This window comes from Heterodontus francisci, chromosome 15 (assembly GCF_036365525.1).
Source record: "Heterodontus francisci isolate sHetFra1 chromosome 15, sHetFra1.hap1, whole genome shotgun sequence".
NCBI lineage: Eukaryota > Metazoa > Chordata > Chondrichthyes > Heterodontiformes > Heterodontidae > Heterodontus > Heterodontus francisci.
The window spans coordinates 44,949,376-44,975,110 of record NC_090385.1 but is presented as its reverse complement, the minus strand read 5'-3'; the positions used below and the strand labels follow the sequence as shown (position 1 = coordinate 44,975,110).

Below are 25,735 nucleotides of genomic sequence, written 5' to 3'. Positions count from 1 at the left end.
AATATCCACTGAACAACTAAAATAGGCAATTGATTCATGGCTCACCGAAGGAGAGCACCTCTGCCAATGCGGCATTCCCATAATATTGTGCTAGAGTGTCAGGCTAGATTATGAGTTTAAGTTATGGTACAATACCTGAACCTACAGACCCAAGAGCATTATGAGATGAGCCATCATGATGCAGATTTGAATAATTGTTGCTAGGAGGCAGTAAATAAAGGTGATTCTGAAATTTATTGATGGTACAACTGAGGTAGTTACTAATCTACTGTGTGATTGGTGATTACCTGATTTCCCTTGGCATGTTCTTCAAAGTTTCCTGTACAGTCCTACATGATTGTGTGCTGTACAAAGCAACAGTTAACTTTTATGTTCTTCCTGCAGGTGGAGAGGAAGGACAGAAACGAAAGAAAAATAAACCAGAAGCATTTCCTACTGCTGAGGATATATTTGCCAAATTTCAGCATCTTTCACATTTTGATCAACATCAAGTTACCTCTCAGGTAAGGGACAAGACACCTTTAAACTGTTGAACTACTTGGTAGGAATTTGCAGGCACCACACTGTGCTCTTCTGAGATTGAAATTAAAAATAATGTAAGATAAACTTTAAGGATGTGTGGTATATTACTTGGGCAGGCATCATCTAACAACTGGTACTTGATTTACCTTGTCCTGCTCTGTTCAGCCTTGTTGGTGCCCTGCACTATAGACCTTGGTTCTTCACTTGTATTTCTCAAGCTTTTTAAAAAAAAAAGAATTGACGTAAAAAGTTAATGCTGTGCAAAAACGTCATCTGTTTTTGCAAAATTATAATCCAAAAGCAATTGTGTGTGTGGGTGGCTTTGAATATCTGATTAATATGTAGAAATTGTGTGTGCAAGAGAAAGTACCACCTCTTTTTAAAAAAAAAGTCAAGAATCTTGTGTATTTACTTTCCCTCTTTTTCTTTTGTTGTGGCAGGTATCACGGAATGTGCTGGAACAGATCACTAGTTTTGCCTTAGGAATGTCCTATCATCTGCCTCTTGTTCAGCACATTCAGTTCATCTTCGATCTGATGGAGTATTCCCTTAATATCAGTGGACTGATCGATTTTGCTATTCAGGTACCTTTGGTACTAAGCTGTTTTATCACTGTTTGCTTTACTTAAAACACCCAGAGACAGAATGGTGATTTAGACTTGCATTGTTGCTTTGATAGTGAGCCACAATTTTCATTGTAACTAATTGAATGTTGAAATCTTGGGGTGGTCAAAATAAGAGCAAAAATAGCACTACATGCTACTGTTCTTGACTTATAGGGCTGCATTTTAAGAGTTTTCCGCAAAGCAGAGTTAGATGACCTTTACATGCATTACCCCACCCCCCCACCACCAATGGCATTTCCAAGCATTTGTGCTCTTGCCCATAAGGTGCAGTGTTTGCACTTAAAATGAACGTTTCCCATGATTCCAGCAACTTCTGAATGATCTGTTTGTATGTAAAACTGCTGCCAACAAAGAGTTTTTCCCTATTCCTTTTCTTCTCCTGAAGATGCTGAAACTGGCTGGAGTTACAATTCCATGATCATTAGTAGTTTACTGCTATTTCGTGCATTTGGTCATTCGTCATCTAGAAGCTTAGATAGTGAGTGCTCGCAGACTGTTTTTCAGTGAAGAGCATTACAGTTGAGCCTAATCATGTCCTCAGCCGAAGTCCACACACATGCCCCTCAGCTAGCAGACTTCCCTGAATAATGATCAGGCATAGGCAATGTGCCTGATTGTCCCAGCTCCTGTGCCCTTACTCTACCTGCTTAAGGGCACTGAGGCCAATTGAAATGCATCTGTTGCTGTAGACTGGGGATTGAACTTGGGACATTCTGGTTTGTATATTTCAGTACCACACGAGGGAATGTGGCTCAGTTTGCAGATAGTAATCTTCTTGTAAAAATGGAGGCAGTGCTGCTATTTTATACGTATGTTTACTTATCTGTAATGGAATAAGTGATGGTCTTCACTCGGAAATCATTGGGTCTGCCACTGAGATGTGGCTGTACTGATCTGCCTTCGTCTGTCAGGCTGCATTTTCTATTCATTCATGGGTGTCATTGGCAAGACTAGCATTTATTGCCCATCCCTAAGTGATGGGATTTTAAGGCTTACTCTTTCTCTAAAGTCTAGTTTTTGTTTACATTTAGTAATTAAAGAAAATTACTGTTTAAGTTAAGAGGCAAGTTAAGTTTCTTCCAGTTTTAAACAGGGATATGCTAGTCTGAGAGTAGCATAGAAACATAGAAAATAGGAGCAGGAGTAGGCCATTCGGCCCTTCGAGCCTGTTCCACATTCATTATGATCATGGCTGATCATCCAACTCAGTAACCTGTTCCCGCTTTCGCCCCATACCCTTTGATCCCTTTAGACCCAAGAGCTATATCTAACTCCTTGAAAACATACAATGTTTTGGCCTCAACTGCTTTCTGTGGTAGCGAATTCCACCGGCTCACCACTCTCTGGATGAAGAAATTTCTCCTCATCTCAGTCCTGAAAGGTTTATCCCGTATCCTTAGACTATGACCCCTGGTTCTGGACTCCCCCACCATCGGGAACATCCTTCCTGCATCTACCCTGTCAAGTCCAGTTAGAATTTTATAGGTTTCTATGAGGACCCCCCCCCCCCCCCCCACTCAATCCTCTGAACTCCAGCAGATATAATCCTAACCGACTCAATCTCTCCTCATACGTCAGTCCTGCCATCCCAGGAATCAGTCTGGTAAACCTTCGCTGCACTCCCTCTATAGCAAGAACATCCTTCCTCAGGTAAGGAGACCATAACTGCACACAATGTTCCAGGTGTGGCCTCACCAAGGTCCTGAATAATTGCAGCAAGACATCCCTGCTCCTATACTCGAATCCTGTCGCTATGAAGGCCAACATACCATTTGCCTTTTTTACCACCTGTTGCACCTGCATGCTTACCTTTAGCGACTCGTGTACGACAACACCCGGGTGTCGCTGCATATTCCCCTCTCACAGTTTATAGCTGTTCAAATAATAATCTGCCTTCCTATTTTTTCTACCAAAGTGGATAACCTCACATTTATCCACATTATACTGCATCTGCCATGCATTAGCCCACTCACTCAACTTGTCTAAATCACCCTAAAGCCTCTCTGCATCCTCCTGACAACTCACCCTCCCACCCAGTTTTGTGTCATCTGCAAATTTGGAGATATTACATTTTGTTCCCTCGTCTAAATCATTAATATATATGGTGTATAGCTGGGGTCCTAGCACCGATCCCTGCGGTACCCCACTAGTCACTGCCTGCCATTCGGAAAAAGACCCATTTATCCCTACTCTTTGTTTCCTGCCTGCCAACCAATTTTCTATCCATCGCAATACACTACCCCCAATCCCATGCGCTTTTAATTTTACATGCTAATCTCTTATGTGGGAATTTGTCGAAAGCCTTCTGAAAGTCCAAATAAACTACATCCACTGGCTCCCCCTCATCAACTCTACTAATTACATCCTTGAAGAATTCTAGTAGATTTGTCAAGCATGATTTCCCTTTCGTAAATCCATGCTGACTCCATCCGATTCTACCACTGTTCTCTAAATGCTCTGCTATAAAATCTTTGATAATGGGCTCTAGAATTTTCCCCACTACCGACGTCAGGCTGACTGGTCTATAATTCCCTGCTTTCTCTCCACCTTCCTTTTTAAATCGTGGGGTTACATTAGCTACCCTCCAATCTGTAGGAACTGTTCCAGAGTCTGTAGAATCTTGGAAGATGACCACCAATGCATCCACTAGGGCCTCTTCCTTAAGTACTCTGGGATGCATACCTTCAGGCCCTGGGGATTTATCGGCCTTCAATCCCATCAATTTCCCCAACACCATTTCTCTACTAATACTGATTTCCTTCAGTTCCTCTCTCTCACTAAGCCCTGTGTTCCCCAACACTTCTGGTATGATATTTGTGTCCTCCTTTGTGAAGACAGAACCAAAGTATGCATTTAATTGTAGCTGTAGCTATTTAATTAGGTAGCTAGCTTAAATTGGTTTTGGAGCTCTAGCAAAGCTACCTCATCATTGAGTCTCTGAGTGCTGCTTGTCTACACTGAGTGCTGCTTGAGTGCACAGAGAGTGAAGAAAGGAGATTGGTGAGAGTCCAGTGAGGAGGGGAACTATAAATTAATTAAGAAAAATAAATTTAATTTAATTAACACGATAAAGATGGCAGGACAGGTGTCATGGCTGTTGTATGTGGGAGCTCCTGGATGCCACGGCAATCCATGGCAACCCTGTCTGCAGTAAGTGTCTGAGGCTTGAGGAGCTTCGGTTCAGCGTAGATGAGCTGGAGGCCGAGCTACAGACATTGCAATGCATCAGGGAGGGAGAAGGTTACCTGGACACTTTGATCAAGAAGGCAGTCACACCTCTTAGGATAGGGTCATCTGATTTGGTCAGTGGTCAGGGACAGGAGGGTGTGACAGCGAGTCAGGCTGATAAGGGGATCACAAAGGTGAGAGTGGAGCAGCCTCAGTCCTTGCAATTGAGCAACAGGTTCGAGGTTCTTGCAGCGTGTGTGAATAAGAGCGAGGGCTGTAGTGTTGATGAGCAGACTGACCATGGTACAGGAAGCTATTCATGTGGGGGGAGTTAAAAGGAATGTAATGGTAGTAGGAGACAGTGTAGTCAGGGGGATAGATACTGTTCTCTGCAGCCGAAAACGAGAGTCCAGAAGTCTGTGTTGCCTTCCCAGTGCCAGGGTTTGGGACATCTACTCAGGGCTGGAGAAGAACTTGCAGTGGGAGAGGGAGGATCCAGTGGTCGTGGTCCACACAGGTACCAATGACATAGATAGGACCAAGAAAGGTTCTGCATAGGGAGCATGAGGAGCTAGATGCTAAATTAAAAAGCAGAACCTCAAATTGGCATAGGGTAAATAAGCTCAGAGAGATGAATGCGTGGCTCAGAGATTGGTGTGAGAGAAGTGGGTTCCAGTTCATGGGGCACTGACACCAGTACTGGGGAAAGTGGACGCTGTACTGTTAGGACAGATGTCACCTGAACCATGCCGGGGCCAGTGTTCTAGCGAGTCATATTACTAGGGAAGTAGCGATGGCTTGAAACTAAATAGAGGGGGGAAGGGATCATGTCAGGGAAGATTGAGTAAATTAAAGGGAAATGACAAGGCAGTAGATCAAGGTAGCAATAAAGGTAATGACGATCAGAGTATGGCAGGAAGGGGCAGTGATTGCAAACTTGAATGTGTCAGGGCCAGAGTTTACAAAAACAGTAAAAAAAAACTGAATTAAGAGCACTGTATCTGAATGCTGGAAGCATTTGCAATAAAACAGTATTTTGAAAGAGTGATGTATGCTGTGGATAAAGGGGAGCCCGATGATGTGCTGTACTTGGATTTCCAGAAGGCATTTGACAAGGTGCCACATAAAAGGTTATTGCGCAAAATAGGAACTCATGGTGTAGGGGGTAACACATTCGCATGGATAGAAGACTGGCTGGCTGGCAGAAAACAAAGAGCATGCATAAATGGGTCTTTTTCTGATTGGTCGGATGTGATGAGTGGGGTCCCGCAGGGTCTGTGCTGGGGACTCAACTTTTTACAATTTATATCAATGACTTAGATGAGGAGAGCGATGGCATGGTAGCTAAATTTGCAGATGACACAAAGGTAGGTAGGAAAGTAGGTTGTGAAGAGGACATAAGGAGGTTGCGGACTGACATAGATAGGTTGAATCTGGCAGATGGAGTATAATGTGAGAAAATGTGAAGTTGTTCACTTTGGCACGAAGAATAAAAAAGCAGAGTACTACTTAAACAGAGAACAGTTGCAGAAGTCTGAGGTACAGAAGGATCTAGGTGTTCTAGTGCATGAGTCACAAAAGGTTAGTATGTAGGTACAGCAAGTAATAAAGAAGGCTAATGGAATGCTATCCTTAATACGAGAGGAATTGAAAATAAAAGTAAGGATGTTATGCTTAAGTTATATAGGGCATTGGTGAGACCACATCTCGAATCCTGTGTGCTGTTAATTGCGCAAAATAGGAGCTCATGGTGTAGGGGGTAACACATTCGCATGGGTAGAAGACTGGCTGGTCGGCAGAAAACAGAGTATGCATAAATGGGTCTTTTTCTGATTGGCAGGATGTGACGAGTTTTGGTCTGCTTATTTAAGGAAGGATATAAATGCATTGGAGGCGATTCAGAGGAGGTTTACTAGATTGATACCTGGAATGAGTGGGTTGTCTTATGAGGAAAGGTTGGACAGACTGGGCTTGTTTTCACTGGAGTTTAGAAGAGTGAGGGGAGACTTGATTGAAGTTTATAAGATCCTGAACAGTCTTGACAAGGTGGATGTGGAGAGGATGTTTCCTCTGGTGGATGAGTCCAGAACAAGGGACACTGTTTTAAAATTAGGGCTTGCCCTTTTAGGACAGAGATGAGGAGAAATGTTTTCTCTGAGAGTTGTGCAACTTTGGAACTCTGCCTCAGAAGGTGGTGGTGGCAGGGTCATTGAATAATTTTAAAGCTGAGGTAGATAGATTCTTGTTAGGCAAGGGAATCAAGGGTTATCGGGGATAGATGGGAGTGTGGAATATGAAACACAAACAGATCATACATGATCTTATTGAATGGCGGAGCATTTTCGAGGGGCCAAATAGCCTACTTCTGCTCCTAATTTGTATGTTCGAATGTTCGTATGAATTGTCAGCTGAATTAGAAATTCATATGTATGACCTGATAGCCGTTACAGAGACGTGGCTACAAGGAAACCAAAGCTGGGACTTGAATATCCAAGGGTACGTGACATTCTGGAAGCTGGGAAAAGGTGGTAGGGTAGCTCTGTTAATTAAAGAGGGCCTTAGTACTGTAGTGAGAGATGACCTTAGTTCAAAAGATCAAGCTATAGAATCAGTTTGGGTGGAACTAAGAAACAGCAAGGGGCAGAAAACATTGATTGGAGTTGTTTATAGGCCACCAAACAGCAGTGGTAATGTAAGTCACAGTATAAATCAGGAAATTAGACGTGCATGTAACAAGGGTGATACAGTAATCATGGGGGATTTCAATTTACATAAAGACTGGGTAAACTTTATTCGTACTAATGTTGTGGAGGACGAATTCTTGGAATGTATGTGAGATGGTTTTCTAGAGCAGTATGTTGAGGAACCAACTAAGGAATGGGCTATTTTAGATCCACTATTGTGCAACGATAAAAGGCTAATTAATCTTTTTGTAAAGGTGCCTTTAGGAAAGAGTGACAGTAATATGATAGACTTTTGCATTGAATTACATCACTTTCTAACTTAATCAGAAACTAGGGTCTTAAACCTAAGCAAAGGAAACTATAAAGGTATGAGGGGCAAATTGGCTGTGGTGGATTGGGAAACGACGTTAAAAGGTATGACGGTAGACAGGCAATGGCTAGCATTTCAAGAACTAATACATAGTTTACAACAAAAATACATTCCTTTCATTCACAAAAAACACAGCAAGGAAAGTGTTCCAACCATGGCTAATGAAAGAAATCAAGGATTGTATTAGAGCAAAGTGAGAGGCGTATAAAGTTGACAAAAAATGGTAAGTCTGAAGATTGGGAACATTTCAGAATTCTGCAAAGGAGGAGCAAGAAAAAGATTAAGAAAGGAAAAATAGAATGAGAGTAAATTAGCGAGAAACATAAAAATGGACTTTAAAAGCTTCTGTAGGTATGTAAAAAGGAAAAGATTAGCAAAGACAAATGTGGGTCTATTACAGGCGGCACAGTGGCGCAGTGGTTAGCACCGCAGCCTCACAGCTCCAGGGACCCGGGTTCGATTCCGGGTACTGCCTGTGTGGAGTTTGCAAGTTCTCCCTGTGTCTGCGTGGGTTTTCTCCGGGTGCTCCGGTTTCCTCCCACAAGCCAAAAGACTTGCAGGTTGATAGGTAAATTGGCCATTATAAATTGTCACTAGTATAGGTAGGTGGTAGGGAAATATAGGGACAGGTGGGGATGTTTGGTAGGAATATGGGATTAGTGTAGGATTAGTATAAATGGGTGGTTGATGTTTGGCACAGACTCGGTGGGCCGAAGGGCCTGTTTCAGTGCTGTATCTCTAATCTAATCTAAAGCGGAGTCAGGAGAATTTGTAGTTGGGAATAAAGAAATGGCAGAGAAACTAAACAAATATTTTGTGTCTGTCTTCATGGAGGAAAATACTAAAATCTTCCCAGAAATAATGGAGAATCAAGACTAGTGTAAACGAGGAACTGCAAGATATTAATATTAAGTTTAAAAAAAAAGTGCGATAGAAATTAATAGGACTTAAAGTAGATAAATCCCCTGGACCTGAAGATCTACATCCCAGAGTGTTGAAAGAGGTGGCTGTAGAGATAGTAGATGCATTGGTGGTCATCTTTCAAAATTCTGTAGACTCTGGAATGGTTCCTGCAGATTGGAAGGTGGCAAATATAACCCTGCTATTTACGAAGGGATGGAGAGAGATTACAGGGAACTACAGACCTGTTAGCCTAACATCAGACATAGGGAAAAGGCTAGAATCTATAATAAAGGATGTGATAACAGGACACTTAGAGTATAATGATAGGATTGGGCAGAGTCAACATGGGTTTATGAAAGGAAAATCATGTTTAACAAACCTGTTGGAGGTTTTTGAGGATGTAACTAGCAGAATAGATAAGGGGAACAGTGGATGTTGTATATTTAGATTTTCAGAAAGCTTTTGTGAAGGTCCCACACAAGCAGTTAGTAAACAAAATTAGAGCACGTGGGACTGGGGGGAATATACTGGCATGGGTTGAGAACTGGTTAACAGCCAGAAAACAGCGTCGGAATAAATGTGTTATTTCTGGATTGGCAGGCTGTGACTAGTGGGGTACCACAAGGATTAGTGCTTGGGCCCCAGCTATTCACAATCTATATCAATGATTTGGATGTGGGGATTGAATGTAATATTTCCAAGTTTTCAGCTGGCACAAAACTAGGTGGACGTGTGAGTTGTGAAGATGATGCAAAGATGCTTCAAGGGGATTTGGAGAGGCTAAGTGAGTAGGCAAAATTTGGCAGATGGAATACAATGTGGAGAAATGTGAGGTTATCCACTTTGGTCGGTAAAACAGCAATACAGAGTATTTCTTAAATGGTGAGAGGCTGGGAAGTGTTGAATTTCAAAGGGACTTGGGTGTCGTTGTTCATGAGTCACTGAAAGCTAATATGCAGGTACAGCAAGCAATTAGGAAGGCAAATGGTATGCTGGCCTTTATTACAAGAGGATTTGAGTATAGGAGTAAAGATGTCTTATACAGAGTGTTGGTGAGACCACACCTGGAATATTGTGTGCAGTTTTGGTCTCCTTATCTAAGGAAAGATATACTTGCCATAGAGGGAGTGCAACGAAGGTTCACCAAACTAATTCCTGGGATGGAGGGATTGTCCTCTGAGGAGAGATTAAATAAATTCGGCCTTTATTCTATGGGGTTTAGAAGAATGAGAGGTGATCTCATTCAAACGTACAAACCTCTTATAGGATTCGATAGGGTTGATGCAGGAAGGATGTTTCCCCTGGCTAGGGAGTTCAGAACCAGGGGACACAGTCCCCGAATAAGGGGCAGGCTATTTAGGACTGAGATGAGGAGGAATTTCTTCACTCAGAGGGTGGTGAATCTTTGGAATTCTATGCTCCAGAGGGCTGTAGCGGCTCAATCATTGAGTATGTTCAAGACTGAGATCAATAGATTTCTACATGTTAAAAACATCAAGCGTTACGGGGATAGTGCAGGAAAATGCTGTTGAAGCACAAGATCAGCCATGATCTGATTGAATGGCGGGGCAGGCTCGAAGGGCTGAATGGCCTTTCTTTTGCGAAAGTTAAGGTGAGCCACCTTCTTGAATACAACTGTGTGGCTTGCTGGGCTATTTCAGAGGATAGTCAAGAGTCAACTACATTGCTATGGATCTGGAGTCACATATAAGCCAGATTTCGTGAAGGCATTAGTGAACCAGATGATTTTTAACCACAATCCAATAGTTTCATGGTCATCATTACTGATATTAGCTTTTTATTCCAGATTTATTTAATTGAATTTAAATTCCCCAGTTGCTGTGGTGGAATTTGAACGCATGTCTCATTAGTTCAGGTCTCTGGATTACTAGTACAGAAACATAACCGCTATGCATGTCCGGTTGTTTAATTTGTTTTTTGCTAGCTGTAATTTTCTCCATTCCGTACTCCCTCACCTCTAGTAAAGTTGTCCAGTACCTGAGGATTCTATAAGTGTTGCTTCCAATTTTGCTGTTGGGAGGCCCACCAGAGTGCACCAGGGGGAAATGGTGGCGTAATGGTAATACTGCTTGACTAGTAATCTAGAGGCCCAGGCTAATGCCCTGGGGACACGGGTTCAAATCCCACCACGGCAGCTGGTGGAATTTAAATTCAATTAATTACTAAAAAAAAATGTGGAATTGAAAGCTAGTCTCAGTAATGGTGCCGTGAAACTATCATCAATTATCGTAAAAACCCATCTGGTAATATCCTTTAGGGAAGGAATTCTGCTGTCCCTGTCTGGTCTGGTCTGGTCTAAATGTGACTCCAGACCCGCAGCAATGTTGTTGACTCTTAACTGCCCTCTGAAATGGCCTAACAAGCCACTCAGTTCAAGGGCAATTAGGGATGGGCAACAAATGCTGGCCTGCCAGCGACACCCACATTAAAGGCCTGCTACCCAACCTGAACCCGGCGGGACCCGACAACATGTGTCCGGTTCGGGTCGGGTCAGGCCCCTCTTCCAGGTCTGGTTTTCAGGCTCAGGTGGGGTCGGACTGAGTCCGGGTCGTGGTCGGGTCGGGCCAGACACACACGGTAAGTGCTCTACTGGTAAGTATTAAAAATAAAAAACTTAGCTGAGCTGGGAGTCTGGGACGAAACTGAGTCTGCGCAGTGAGTGAGTGACGTAACTATGACATCATCACGCATGCGCTGCAGCTTTGTGGAGCTTCCCAGTCGGAAGCAAAGTAAAGGGATGGTCGGGCTCGGGTTGAGTCGGGCTCGGGTTGAGTCAGGCTCGGGGCGAAATTGGAGGGACTCTGGCCGGGTCGGGCTCGGGTCCGCTGAGGATCGGTCAGGTTCGGGTCGGGTTCTTTTTCCCAACCTAAGCAGGCCTTTAACCCACATCCCATGAAAGAATAAAAAAAGTAGCCTGAGATGATGCTTTGTTGAGCCTTCTATTACTTAATGCACTTGATTCCCTGGTCCGCATCTCCTTACAACAACAGAGTTGAAATTGCATAAGCTTACTTGGTTATTGCAGTCAAGCAATTTAGAGCCCTTGTATGCCACCTACATGTATCATCTTTAATTCTGTTGTACTGCTACAGTATTTGGTTACGTGTTCCTCTGATGTAAGGTTGATCAGAAATCATGCTGGCTGCTTATCTGTTTTTGTTCTTTCTACAGTTGCTGAATGAATTAAGTGTGGTGGAAGCAGAGTTACTCCTGAAGTCATCCAGTCTGGTTGGCAGCTACACAACGGGTTTGTGTCTGTGCATTGTGGCGGTTCTCCGGCGCTATCATTCCTGCCTTATCCTCAATCCTGATCAGACAGCACAAGTGTTTGAAGGGTGAGACTTTGACATTCTGTTTTTGGGTTGATGCCACTTAGAGGCTTGATATTTCCCTTCAGAAAGGGAGAGAAGTGGCGAGAGTTGTTCTCTGCTCGTTCTTGTGTACTGCTAGCAAGGGGGCTTCATACCAGCATTATAAGCAGGTTGAGAGCAGATTGGATGTGAATTTTCTTGGTGGGGCTCAATTCGGAAGATTACCTGCACCAAAAGAAATAGAGAGAGACTGAGCGTACAGTGAGTTAGCACATTATTCTGTTGCCTCTGGCATCTCGGGATAAATGTGATCTTTGATTGCTGTAAGGAATTTTAAGGAAAATTAGTTTGGTGGCCATTATGCATTTGGATATCGTTATTGAGGGTCTCTTATGTATTTTAATACTGGCAATACTTTATAAATAGCAGTGTGATTGGAAGACATTAAAGAACAGGAAATGACTGCCAAGGGAAGGAAAGTCTGCTATTTGTTTAAGCTGTTTTGTACCAATTAGTCATCTGTTTATGGCAAACACAATAAGAACAACCTTCCGCAGCCCATAAGGACAAAGCATTAAGAGTGGAAGTGCCATATTTACGTGGGGTCATAGGACTGTCAGTTTGGGGTTGAGATACTATCTAGACTGAAGGTTCCATCCAAATGATAGTCATATCTGTTTGTAAGTGCAATTAAACAAAGTTTGTAATGTTGCTGTGAATGTGGTCTAAGATCACAATATTCTAATGGAGGGGTCCATAAATCAGATAGCATATGATGCCTGGACAAATGCTGTGACTAGCTCTTTAACTCTTGTTCTGCTGAATAAAAGGAAAACATAAACTAACTTTCTGTGCTGTTAATAGTGTTTCATCTTCAACTAAAACATATTTAGGAAAGCATTTTTTGTGAGTAACCTCTCTTTCCTTTTCAGTTTATGTGGCGTGGTAAAGCATGGTGTTAACCCGGCAGACTGCTCCTCTGCTGAGCGTTGTATCCTCGCCTACCTCTATGATCTCTACACCTCCTGCAGTCATTTAAAGAGCAAGTTTGGAGAGCTCTTTGGGTAAGAATTGGAGATATGTTTCCATCAAGTATGTGAAAGGTTTATTAGACAGGTAACCTTTGGGAGTCATTTGGTGGAAAAGCTGTGAGAGGAGTTTATGGAGATATGGTTTGAGGGAAATCTGTCCTGCAACCATACATATGTTTGAAAATTCAGGTTGATTAGTTCCTGAATATTTGTAGATTTGTTATTCCCTGCTGACCTCTACTTAAAGCTTATGAATAAATGAGACTTAACAAGAAAAGACCATTTGGACCATCAAGCCTGTTCCTTCCACAGACCATGTATAATCCATTCTATCATAGACTCTATCCCACTTATATAATCTCCCAAGAGAAAGTTCTGAATGAATACTTCATAATCCTGAAAAGGAGTTCAGACCTTTCATCAATTCTTATATGTCCAGATTTGAAACTTAGCCTGTTCTCTACGTCAACCCCACTCTCTTCACTGCTTCAACGGCACAGGAAGTGTAACATTTAGGAACATAGGAACAGGAGTGGACTATTTCCCTCCCCCCAGCCTGTTCCGCCATCCAGTGACATCTTGGCTGATCTGCGACCTAATTCCATATACCCACCTTTGCCTTATACCCTTTGATACCTTTGGGTAATAAAAATCTATCGATCTCAGTTTTAAAATTAACAATGTATCTAGCATCAATTGCTGTTTTCAATTTTATGCTTCCATCTACACTCCTTACAATGCCACCTATCTTCGTGTCATCAGCAAATTTGGATATGTGGCTTTCTATCCTACCATCTAAGTCATTAATAAATACAGTGAATATTTGAGGCCCCAACACAGATCCTTGTAGGACATCGCTTATCACATCCTGCCAATTAGAGTACCTGCCCATTATCCCTACTGTCTTGTCTTCTATCGCTCAGCCAGTTTCCTAACCAGGTCAGTAATTTTTTTCCAATTCCATGAGCTTCAACTTGAGCTAACAATCTCTTATGAGGAATTTTATCAAATGCCTTGGAAGTCCATAACATCCAGAGACATTGCCCTGTCCACTACTTCAGTTACCTCTTCATAAAATTCAGTCAGAGTCGTCAGGCATGATTTACCCTTTACAAATCTATGCTCACTGTCTCTGATCAGCTGAAAATTTTCAAGATGTTTAGTCATCATATCCTTAATTATAATCTCTAGCATATTCTTGACAATAGATGTTTGGCTAACTGGTCTGTAATTCCCTGGTTTCCCTCTGTGACCTTTCTTAAGTAGTGGAGTGACATGCACAATTTTCAATCTAAAGGAATGGTTCCCGAATCAAGAGAATTTTGGAAGATTATAGTTAGGGTATCTTGCAGTGTTCTCGCCTACTACTTTTAAAACCCAGTGATGGAAATCATCTGGTCCTGGGGAGTTGTCGCTGTTTAGTGCCATTAATTTCTTCATTACTGTTAACTTGCTTATGTTAATTTTGTTGAGTCCTTGTCCCTGATTCAATAATAGTTTCCTTGGGATGTCTAGCATGCTGATCTCTTCGTCTACTGTAAATACTGACGCAAAGTAAATATTCAGCATGCCCGGCATTTCCTTGTTTTCACTGAAAACATCACAGTTATCAGTTTTCGAGGGCTCACATTGCTTCTGACCATCTTCTTTTTCCAAATATAGATGTAAAAGTTTGTGTTGATTTTGAGATCCCTTGCAAGTTTCTTTTCATACTCCCTTTTTATAGTTCTTAATATCTGTTTTGTCACCCTTTGCTTTCTTTGTATCTCTCTCATTTGCCAGGACCTGTGCTTTTTTTTTTTTGCATTTTGTGTGCTTTTTCTTCAGATTTATGTTGTCATTTAGATTTAAGCTAAATCAGCCTGTACCTAGTTTGCTAGTGCTGGTGCAGAGGCAGATGGGAATCAAGATGTAGCAACAGAAAGGAGAAACAAGGTGCACAAAAGATTGGGAGACAGTTAGCACTAGAGTAAGAAATAGCAAGGTATTGGCTGGGGTCAGAGTAAGAGGGCATGCAATCAGGTCTAAATTAGGTTTACTATGCATATATGTAAAGACACAAAGCGTAAACAAGGTTGGTGAGCTGCAGGTGCTGATAACCATGTTGGAATCTGATGTGATAACAGAGAACTGGCTCAAAAAAGGACAGGTCTGGGGGCTAAATATATTTGGGTATAAGGTGTTCAGGAAAGATAGGGAAGGAAAGAAAGGTGGACGGGTGGAAGTATTGATTAAGGAGAATATTACAGTGCTGAACAGAGAGGATGTCCTAAAACAGTCAAGAATGGAATCTATTTGGTTAGAGTTAAGAAACAATAGAGGTACTGTTACAGTACTGAGTGTGTTCTAAAGGCCACCAACTAGTTGGAAAGATATAGAGGAACAAATTTGGATGGAAATTAGAGGTGCAAAAGCTATAGAATAGTGATAACTGTAATTATCCTAATATAACCTGGGATAGTAATGTAAAGAGCAGAGAGGGGAAAAGTTTAGAAGTGTGTTTGGGAGAATTTTTTTCATCAGTATGTTTCTGCCCTAATGAGGAAGGAAGCATTGCTGGGTCTGGTTCTGGTGAATGAGGTGTGTCAAGAGGATCAAGTGCCAGTGGGGGAACATTTAGGGGATAGTAATCATAGTACCATAAAGTTTAGGATGGCTATGGAAAAGGGCAAGGAGCAATCTAAAGTAAAAATACTAGATTGAAAGGAGGCCAATTTCAGGGTGGGGGTGAGGTGAGAACCGATCTGGCCCAGGTAAATTGGCTGGCAAAACTGCAACAGAACAATGAACCGCCTTTAAAGAGGAGATGGTTCAGGTACAGTCGAGGTGCATTCCCACGAGGGGGAAAGGTAGGGCAAGCAAAGCTAGAGATCCCTGGATGATGAAAGAATTAAAGAGTAAGATGAAGCAGACGAGTGTCAGCAATGTCCGGTTGATGATGCAAGTGAGAACCAGACTGAATATAGAAAGTTCAGGGGAAAGTGAGAAAAGAAATCAGAGAGGCAAAGAAAGCATATGAGAAAAGACTGGCAGCTAACATAAAAGGGAATCTAAAAGTCTTCTATAGGCATATAAATAATAACGGTTACCAAGAGGAGGGCGGGGGCCAAATATGGACCAAAAAGGGAATCTACGCATGGAGGCAGAGGGCATGGCTGAGGTACTAAATGAGTGCTTTGCATCTGTCTTTACCAAGGTAGAAGATGCTGCTGGGGTCATAGTGCAAGATGAGGTAGATGAGATACTGTTTGGGCTCAAAATTGATAGAAGAGGTATTAGAAAGGTTGGCTGTACTTAAAGTTGATAAGTCACTAGGACTGCATGGGATGCATCTGAGGAAAGTAAGGTTGGAAATTGCAGAGGCACTGGCCATAATCTTCCAATCCTCCTTCGGTACAGGGGTGATGCCAGAGGACTGGAGAATTGCAAAGTTACACCCTTATACAAAAAAGGGTTTAAGGATTAACCCAGCCACTACAGACCAGTCAGTTTAACCTTGGTGGTGGGAAAACTTTTAGAAAGGGTAATCTGGGACAAAATTAACAGTCACTTGGACAAGTGTAGATTAGTTAAGGAAAGCCAGTATGTACTTGTTAAGGGAAAATTGTGTTTAACTAACTTGGTTGAGATTTTTGGTGGTGTAACAGAGGGTTGATGAGGCTAATGCTGTTGATGTGATGTACGTGGATTTCCAAAAGGCTTTTGATGAAGTGCCACATAACAGGCTTGTCAGCAAAGTTAGAGCCCGTGGAATAAATGGGACAGTAGCAGCATGGATACAAAATCGGCTGAGTGACAGGAGATGGAGTAGTTGTGAATGGTTGTTTTTCGGAGTGGAGGAAGGTAGATAGTGCTTCATATATATTAATGACCTAGACTTGGGTGTACAGGGCACAAGTTCAAAGTTTGCAGATGACTCAAAACTTGGAAGTATTGTGAACTGCGAAGAGGATAGTGATTAACTCCAAGAGGACATAGACAGGCTGGTGGAATGGGCAGACAAGTGGCAGATGAAATTTAAGGCAGAAAAGTGTGAAGTGATTCATTTTGATAGGAAGAACAAGGAGAGGCAATATAAATTTAAGTGTACAATTCTAAAGGGTATACAAGAATAGGGACCTGGGAGTATATGTGCACAAATCATTGACGGTTGTAGAGCTGGTTGAGAAAATGGTTAATAAAGCATGTGAGGTCCTGGGATTTATAAATAGAGGTATAGATTACAAAAGCAAGGAAGTTATGATAAACCTTTATAAAACACTGGTTCGGCCTCAGCTAGAATATTGTGTCCTGTTCTGGGCACCACACTTTCAGAAGGATGATAATGCATTAGAGAGGGTGCAGAAAAGATTCACGAGAATGGTTCCAGGGATGAGGGACTTACGTTACGTGGATAGGTTGGAAAAGCTGGGTCTGTTCTTCTTGGAGAAAAGATGATAAAGAGATTTGATAGAGGTGTTCAAAATCATAAGGGGTCTGGACATAGTAGATAAGGAGGAACTGTTCCCATTGGCCAAAGGATCCAGAACCAGAGGACACCAATTTGAGGTGATTGACAAAATAACCAGGGGTGACATGAGGAAAAACTTTTTTATGCAGAGAGCTGGCACAGACGTGATGGGCTGAATGGCCTCATTCTGTGTTGTAACAATTATATAAGATTGGAGAAGCTGGGGTTGTTCTCCTTCGAGAAGAGAAGGTTGAAAGAAGATTTAATAGAGGTGCTCAAAATCATGAGGCGTCTAGACAGAGCAGATAGGAACTGTTGCCATTGGTGGAAGGGTCAAGAACCAGAGGACACCAGTATAAGATGATTGGCAAAAGAACCAACAGTGACATGAAGAAATTCTTTTTTACGCAGTGAGTGGTTAGGATCTGGAACACAACATAAGAAACAGGAGCATGGGTAGAGCATACGGCCCCTCGAGCCTGTTCCGTCATTCAGTGCGATCAGGGCTGATCTTCTGCCTCAACTCCACTTTCCTGCCCACTCCCCATATCTCGATTCCCTGAGACACCAAAAATCTGTCTATCTCAGCCTTATATATACTCAACGATGGAGTAAACTCGAGCTTCTGGGGTAGAGAATTCCAAAGATTTACAACCTTTTGAGTGAAGCAGTTTCTCCTCATTTCAGTCCTAAATGATTGACCTCTTATCCTGAGACTGTGCTCCCCCTTTGTTCTAGATTCCCCAGCCAGGAGAAACAACCTCTCACTATCTACCCCGTCACGCCCCTTCAAAATCTTGTATGTTTCAATGAGTTCATCTCTCATTCTTTTAAATTCCATAGTGTATAGGCCCAGTTTACTCAACCTCTCAATGTAGAACAACCCTCTCATCTTAGGAACCACTCTGGTGGACCTTCACTGTACCTCCTCCAATACAAGTATATCCTTCCTTAAACATGGAAACCAAAACTGCACATGGTACTCAGGTGTGGTCTTACCAAAGTCCTGTACAGTTATAGCAAGACTTCCTTATTATTGTACTCCGATCCCCTTGCAATAAAAGCCAACATGCCATTTAACTTACTAATTGCTTGCTGTACCTGCATGCTAACTTTGTGTTAATTGTATGAGTATACCCAAGTCCCTGAACATCAGCATTTGGAAGTTTCATGCCTTTTAAAAAATATTCTGCTTTTCTATTCTTATTACCAAATTGCATAACCTCACACTTCAACACATTATGCTCCATCTGCTACCTTGTTGCCCACTCACTTAACCTGTCTATATCACTTTGCAGCCTCTTTGTGTCCTCCTTATAGCCTGCATTTCCACGTAACTTTGTATTGTCAGCAAACTTAAATACATTACTCTCGGTTTTTTCATCTAAATCATAAATATAGATTGTAAATAGCTGAGGCCCCAGCACTGATCCTTGCAGAACTCCTAGTTACTGCCTGCCATCTTAAAAATGCCCGCACTTATCCCTATTCTTTGCTCCCTTCTGTTAACCAATCCTCCAACCATGCTAATGTATTAACTCCATGCACCCTTATCTTGTGTATTAGCCTTTTGTGTGGCACCTTATCGAATGCCTTTTGGAAATCCAAGAATATTACATCTACTAGTTCTCCTTTATCTACCCTACTGGTTACATCCTCAAAAAACTCAATAAATTTGTCAAACGCGATTTCCCTTTCGTAAAACCATGATGACTTTGTCTGATTATACTAACCATGTTGACTTTGATCATACTGGAATACACTGCCTGAGAATGTGGAGGAGACAGATTCATTTGTGGCTTTCAAAAGGGAATTGGATAAGCACCTGAAGGGAAAAAAATTACAGGGCTATAGGGAAAAGGCTGGGGTGTGGAACTAGTTGATTTGCTCTTGCAGAGAGCTGGCATGAGCATGACGTGCTGAAATTATTCTATGATTCTACTTGTATAGGATTTCAGATCACAGTCTGTCACTTGCCATATTTTGACTGATCTTGAAACGCAGTTTTTTAAATTTAAAATTTAATGATATGTAACTTTATTTTTGCCATAAGTGATGCTTGCTCCAAGGTCAAGAATACCATCTACAGTAATATTGATCCTTCTGATTCCAACATGCTGTGGGAACCGGAGTTCATGATTGATGCCATTGAAAACCCCTCTGCCCACAACTTCAGCTATTCGATGCTTGGTAAAATCCTGAATGACAACCCAGCCAATCGCTACAGCTTTGTTTGCAACGCACTCATGCATGTCTGTGTGGGACATCATGACCCTGATCGGTAAGAGCCTGACTAACATTCTATCTCTCTGACTAACTTTATAACTATGGAGGGAATAATATGCTGAGCTGGGTTAGCATTTTTTTCCATTTACTGTTCATAACCGGCTGATTTGATTTGGGGAAGAACTCTGAATCAATTCATTAAGTTTACAGAAATGGAGATTATGAGGTGAATAGGATTATTGTTCATACTGCATAGCCTATTCACTTCTGGAATCTAGGTTAAAATTCAGGTCAGAATGATTGCTTGATTAGTGTCTCCTCTTTGCAATCTGAAGTGAGATGAGTACTGGGCAACTTCAGTCTAGCTCCTAATGAGTACTGGGCTCTGACATTAAATCTATTTAGAATTCAGTCAGGTTAACTAAATTGCCAATCTAACTAACAGATTGGAAGCATAGCTGGCCAAGGGAAATGAAGTGCCACACTGGCACTGTAACGACTGATGATTTGAGCTTAAGAGTTGAGGCTCGTTGTTGAAATATGTCAGATGGAGCTGTCATCTTTTTCTTGCCATGCTACACTTGACCTGGGAGTACTGGATGGAGCAGTGTAGAAGTTGTTCCGCCTTGCATGTAATGTACTGTTCCTTAACTAGGAGTTTTTGATGCTGACATTGCAGGAAAAAAATGGTCTATTCCTCGTGTTCAAAGCTCCCCAAGGAAAATTTGGTAAAGTGCTGACAGACTCTTGCAGGTATGCAGCAACAATAGTTTATATTTATTCACCTTTCATGCAACAATGACCCCACCCCTCCACCTGCCCCAGGCGAGATTACTTTATTAGGGGATAGCAGAGGCCATCCAGCAGGAATTATGAGAGGGAGTAGGGAGATGTTTAAAGGTATAGTCATAGTGCTTTTGAATGAGAGATGGGTAGTTAGGCAAAGAGATTTAGCAAAAGAATTTCAGAGTGCACGAATGTGCAGACTGAAGATTTTGCCACTGATGATAGAGCACAGGGAGGAAGTGTAGGCTATAGACCAGTCCTAGAGGAATAGTAAATGTTGCAATATATGGCTGGAAAATATTGCAGCTGAAGGTTGGAGTGAGGTCATGGAGGCATTTAACGGGCGACAAGGATTTTGAAACTGATACCAAGAAACATTCAATTTCAGGGAGAGCATGCTGTAGCATGAGTTGTGACTTCAGCTCTCCTAACATGTTCCGATCTTTTCTTTGTCAGTTCCACTGCTCTCCTTTGATCTTTTGAATCTGGAACCAAAGAAGAGCAAGTCTTTGTGTTGTGGTGTTAAAAAATCCAGCCTGTTATGTAGCACTGTATATTTTCATGGGTTGGGCTATCAATAATTTTACTTCATCCAATACTTTCAGTGACGGGACAGAGAATTTGGACGAGTATTAAACCAACCAGTTCAGATTTACTTTGGTGCATTATATTGCCATTAGGCCAGATATCAGTACTAATGGAGCTTCTGTTGATCTGTGAGCCTCACTGTTCAATTTCTAATTTTGTAGTGTTAGTAATTATTTTGTGCTCATCAAGCTGAAGGATTTCATTGCTCAGGAGTGGAACATTTTCTCCTCCGCACTCTCCCAATTTTGAGCATTCATTGTACATTTTTAACACTTTCGGTTTTAATATAAACATTTGCAAAGTGAAGCCCTCCACTTTACCATAACCCCAGTTTGTGAAGACCTGTCCCTACTGCACTAGTATGATTCTTTCCACTCCCCACTTTAGCCATCCTATGGCCTTCTTGACTGCGACTGCTAGCTTGATGTTAGGTTTTGCTATATTATGTCAAGTTTAATCGTGTGGACTCAATCTCATTTCACTTAAAAAAAAAGAGACATGGCAATTGACTTTTGGGTGGAATTCAAGTGGTAAAAGGACTGTGCAAAAGGACTGTGCACTATAACTTACTGCATCACCCTGTCCTCCTGAACCTCTGTGTTGAGATTTTGCTGGTATTTTGGATTTAGCATTAAATTATTATTCTGTAGGTGAAGAGAGAATGGTTTTACTCTTCAACAGGGACACAGGGCCTGTGACTGCAAGAGCACAAAGCAAGCTAGCTAACTGCTGCTTTCCCGGAGCCCATATGTGTGTAACATCTGCACCTTTTCTGCTTTTAAATACGATTGCTTGATTGTTCTCTCCAGATCTTTGTACACCTGTCTCTTTTTTTATTTAGTGTGAATGACATTGCTATCCTGTGTGCGGAGCTGACTGCCTATTGCAAGGCTCTCAGTGCGGAGTGGCTTGGTGTGCTTAAGGCACTGTGCTGTTCATCCAATAATGGGACTTGCGGCTTCAATGATCTTCTGTGCAATGTTGATGTAAGTACTCTTTCATCAAACAAGTCTTTAACTTTTTAATCTTTTGGGAGGTTAAATTTCCCCTTTGACTTTTCTGTGTGCCCTTTAGTTAAGGTAACCCTTATTAGTGATCACTACCACAAAGCAGTCTCTGTGGTCAGTTGGCTGGAGATTTGTGAAGCAAAAGAGTAAGTGAATACTGCATCTTGAGGGGGAGGATGTTTTCTTAAAGGTTGAAGTGTTAGTAAAAGGGTGACAGTATAGAAAAAGGTATCAGAAACAACTGGATGCTGTTCTGGGGAAGTGAAGTGATTAAAGATAGGTTAAGAAAGTTGTATTGTGATCTATTGGGCTTTAACGCCGGTGACTAAAAAGTCTACTTTCTTGCCTCACCTCATTTTCAATCTAACACATTCACTGGTTGAGAGTGTGGGTAGTGACCCAGCTTGTGGCTGTATAGTGTATAGTTAGCCTATCACTATCGGGTGCATGGGAGGTCTTAATTTGGCTTATTAATCAGGCCATAAAAATCGAATTTTCATTTCTGGAATCTACATCTAATTCTAGCCCAGGCAGGAACATGAAAGATTCATCTGCTGACTTTGGAAAGATTCATTATGAAATGTGCTTTGGCCATTTCAGTCCAATTTTATAGCGATGTGTATCTGCAGCAGACTTCTGCATTATTCACACTCATTGATAGTCTCATTCTGGCCACAAGGATGACTGGTATGGAAAATTGAGGTGTCAGACTGGTTAAGTAAGAAGTTCTCCTCTGACATTTGGGTTAATGTACGTTATAGAGTCAGAGTAGAATGAGCTTGACTGTGCATCGAATCAGTACTGTCTGCAATGTCTCGGGCAGCAGCCAGTAATAAAAATGGTGCTGCTCAATTTGACACAAAGAAACGAATTGAAACCAAACCCCATCACCCCTCAATGGCTGCAATCATTGCCTCCATCCCCCGCTCCCTCCTGCGATCGCCGCTTCTCTTCCTGGCTCCCTCCTGCGATCGCCGCTTCTCTTCCCGGCTCCCTCCTGCGATCGCCGCCTCTCTTCCCGGCTCCCTCCTGCGATCGCCGCTTCTCTTCCCGGCTCCCTCCTGCGATCGCCGCTTCTCTTCCCGGCTCCCTCCTGCACTCGCCGCTTCTCTTCCCGGCCCCCTCCTGCGATCGCCGCTTCTCTTCCCGGCCCCCTCCTGCACTCGCCGCTTCTCTTCCCGGCCCCCTCCTGCGATCGCCGCTTCTCTTCCCGGCCCCCTCCCGCGATCGCCGCTCCATCCCGCCACTCCTGACTGCTTGCTGCTCCATCTGGCCATTCTTTCCTGTGCCTATCTGCTCGCTGTTCCCTCCCGCCGCTTGGTCCCTGCCTCGCCACCCAGAGGAGCAGCGGGATGGAGCGAGCGGGGTGCGAGTGGTGGTGGGGTGGGTGGGGGGAAGCGACAGGATGGAACGGCGAGCAGGCAGGAACGGGATGGAACGGCGAGCAGGCAGGAACGGGATGGAACGGCGAGCGGGCAGGAGTGGTGGGATAAAGCAGCGAGCAGGCGGGAGTCGTGGGCTAAAGCAGCGAGAAGGTGGGAGCGGCAGGCGGGAGTGGCGAGCAGGTGGGCACAGGAGGGAGCAGGGTACTGTTGGGGGTGGATGGAGGCAGTGATCCCAGCCATTGAGGGGTGACGTCGACCAGCGCATGCGCGGACTCAAACTAGCAAGGTGGTAACTGTTGACGCACTGATGACGTCGGCAATTCCTCTGCGCATTATCTGCGTTGTCAGGGAACACTCCGATTTAAAAATCAACTACATTGATGTGGGACTAGAGTCGCATATAGGCCAGATCAGGTTTCCTTGTGTAAAGGATATAAGTGAACCAATTGGGTTCTTATGCCAATCCAACAGCTTTTGCTGGAACTAGCTTTTTTTTAAATTTCCTCATTGGTGGCTGAACATTCTGGAATTTCTTCCTGAAGCCCTCCTACATACCACACTCTCCGCGCTATCAAAAGCTTTCTTAAAACTGTTAACAGTTCCATCTTGCCTATCTTTCTTCCCAAGCTCCTGATCGATGTCTGCTCCCTATTGTTGTTTCTTTTCTGAGAGTATGCATTCATAAAATATCTTGTGCAACACAGGATGATGTTTCAAAGTACTTCACATACACTAAATTACCGTGATGCACGATCATTATTATTTGGCAAACACAGCAGTCACCACGAATAACAATGAGATGAATGACCGTTAATTTGTGTTTAGTGATCTTTGGTTCTGGAAAGAATGGTTGCCAGATGCTGGGAGAATGCCAGTGTTTTTCTTTCTACGAATGGTGCTATGGGGTCTTTAACATCTACCTGAACAATAACAGAAAAATGCAGCAAGACATCTATGAGTGCATGATAATAGAGATAGAGGATAGGAGACACAGAAGATGGGCACTAATATTTTACAAAGTTGGCATCCACTCCCACATTGGACCACCAGCTTTGTATCATTGCTGAAGCCCTGAAAAGCAATGTGAACCCGTGACCACCTGACTCAACAGGCAATTGCTACCACTGAGCCTAGCTCCCACTTGTATTTCAACAGTAAGCATTCTGTGAGATAATGGCTTCACATTTGATGGTGTCTAGTACTAAAGCTCTCTCAATCTCCCTCTTTTTTTCTCAGGTAAGCGACTTATCATTCCATGATTCTCTGGCAACATTTATAGCTATTTTAATAGCCAGACAGTGTTTGCTGTTGGAGGATCTGATTCGCTGTGTGGCCATCCCATCACTCCTTAATGCAGGTAACCATCTATCTTAGAATCACTACTTTTGAAAGTACCAAGATGATATATACCTGTTTGCATTTGAAGTATACAATCACACTGTTGTTGTGATCCCTGTGGAGACCAACAAACGAAAAGAATCAAATCCACCGATTGACCCTAATTTAGAAAACCAAACCAAATGGACAAGATTTCACTTATATAAATTTTATTTTAACACTCTAAGCAAAACCAACATAAATTAAATATGAAGCAACAGAAAGATCACAATCAATATATAATTACACCTTAACTACCAGGTACAACAGCGAGGGTCTCATGGTTTCATTGGGTAGTCCGCCCAGCATATATGGCAACAATTACAGTCACACAATTCTTCACAACTCTGAAGTTCCTCAGGTAGATTTTCAGCTCCTTTCTTCAAGGATTTAGTTGCTGTTCTTCTTCCGACTGCAGTTCCCTTTCAATCTGAACTCCAAGGGTGCGATCTTCACCACAAGGTACACGTCTCCAGAACCTCCTCAGCTCTGCTCATTAGAGTCTTGATGGCCTGGATTTGCTAGTCTTCGCTTTATCCAAGTCCTTCAGTGAAAACTTGTGTACTGTACAGCTGGGTCTGGTTAGTCAGCTACTTTAAGCAGCTCCTGGATTCAGTCTTCACTTTTTTCTGCTTGCTGGCACTCCATTCCTGCCTGATCTGTCTCATCTGCTTATTCTGGGAGGACTTTGTCTCCTTTTATCTGGTTCTAACCAGTGTTAGTTTCCCTGGAGACCTGAAGTTGTTTTTCCAGCTTCTGTTTCAGTTTGGTTTCCATTTCTGTTTTTTTTCTTGTTTCTGTTTCAATTCTAGTTTCCCTCTCAGGGTCTTAAAAAAAAGCAAGCTTTGTAAACACAGATTCCATCACACTTTACACACTTTTATTATATTTCTGAACATTAACCCTTTAGTGCTGCATGACTTGTAGCTGAGTAGCCTGACAGTGGCGGAGGTGTTTTTTTCAATAAAAATTCTTTATAAAGTAACATCTAATCATTGGCTGACTTTGGAGAGTATGGAGAGCTATAATTGGAACAAAATTGTTATCCTCCACTCTTGAAACTTGAAAACATTGTAAACATTTTACTTACTGATTCATTGACCCTGCATTGCTTACTTTTCAATCCTCTCCAGAAGGCAGAAACTCGGACTATTGTGCAGTTCCACAGGCAGGGGCAAATTTTCCTATTAATAGTTTCACAGTGAGTTGTGTCCTAGGGTGATTAGAGTATTTTCCTGTATCATCAAAGTGTAAAATGAATAATTATTAATGGATTATAT

The 25,735-nt window shown here is 42.4% G+C and overlaps 1 protein-coding gene across 2 annotated transcripts in view; it reads left to right on the top strand.

Moving 5' to 3' along the window:
* The window catches only part of med12 (mediator complex subunit 12), a 153,935-nt gene that overhangs the window by 60,255 nt on the left and 67,945 nt on the right, over positions 1-25,735 (top strand). For both annotated transcript variants that reach the window (XM_068047477.1, XM_068047476.1), the window contains exons 17-23: positions 385-503; positions 963-1,106; positions 11,466-11,629; positions 12,538-12,669; positions 19,140-19,367; positions 21,528-21,672; positions 24,315-24,435. In XM_068047477.1, coding sequence (XP_067903578.1) covers positions 385-503; positions 963-1,106; positions 11,466-11,629; positions 12,538-12,669; positions 19,140-19,367; positions 21,528-21,672; positions 24,315-24,435 — 1,053 coding nt within the window. The remainder of the gene's footprint in view (positions 1-384; positions 504-962; positions 1,107-11,465; positions 11,630-12,537; positions 12,670-19,139; positions 19,368-21,527; positions 21,673-24,314; positions 24,436-25,735) is intronic.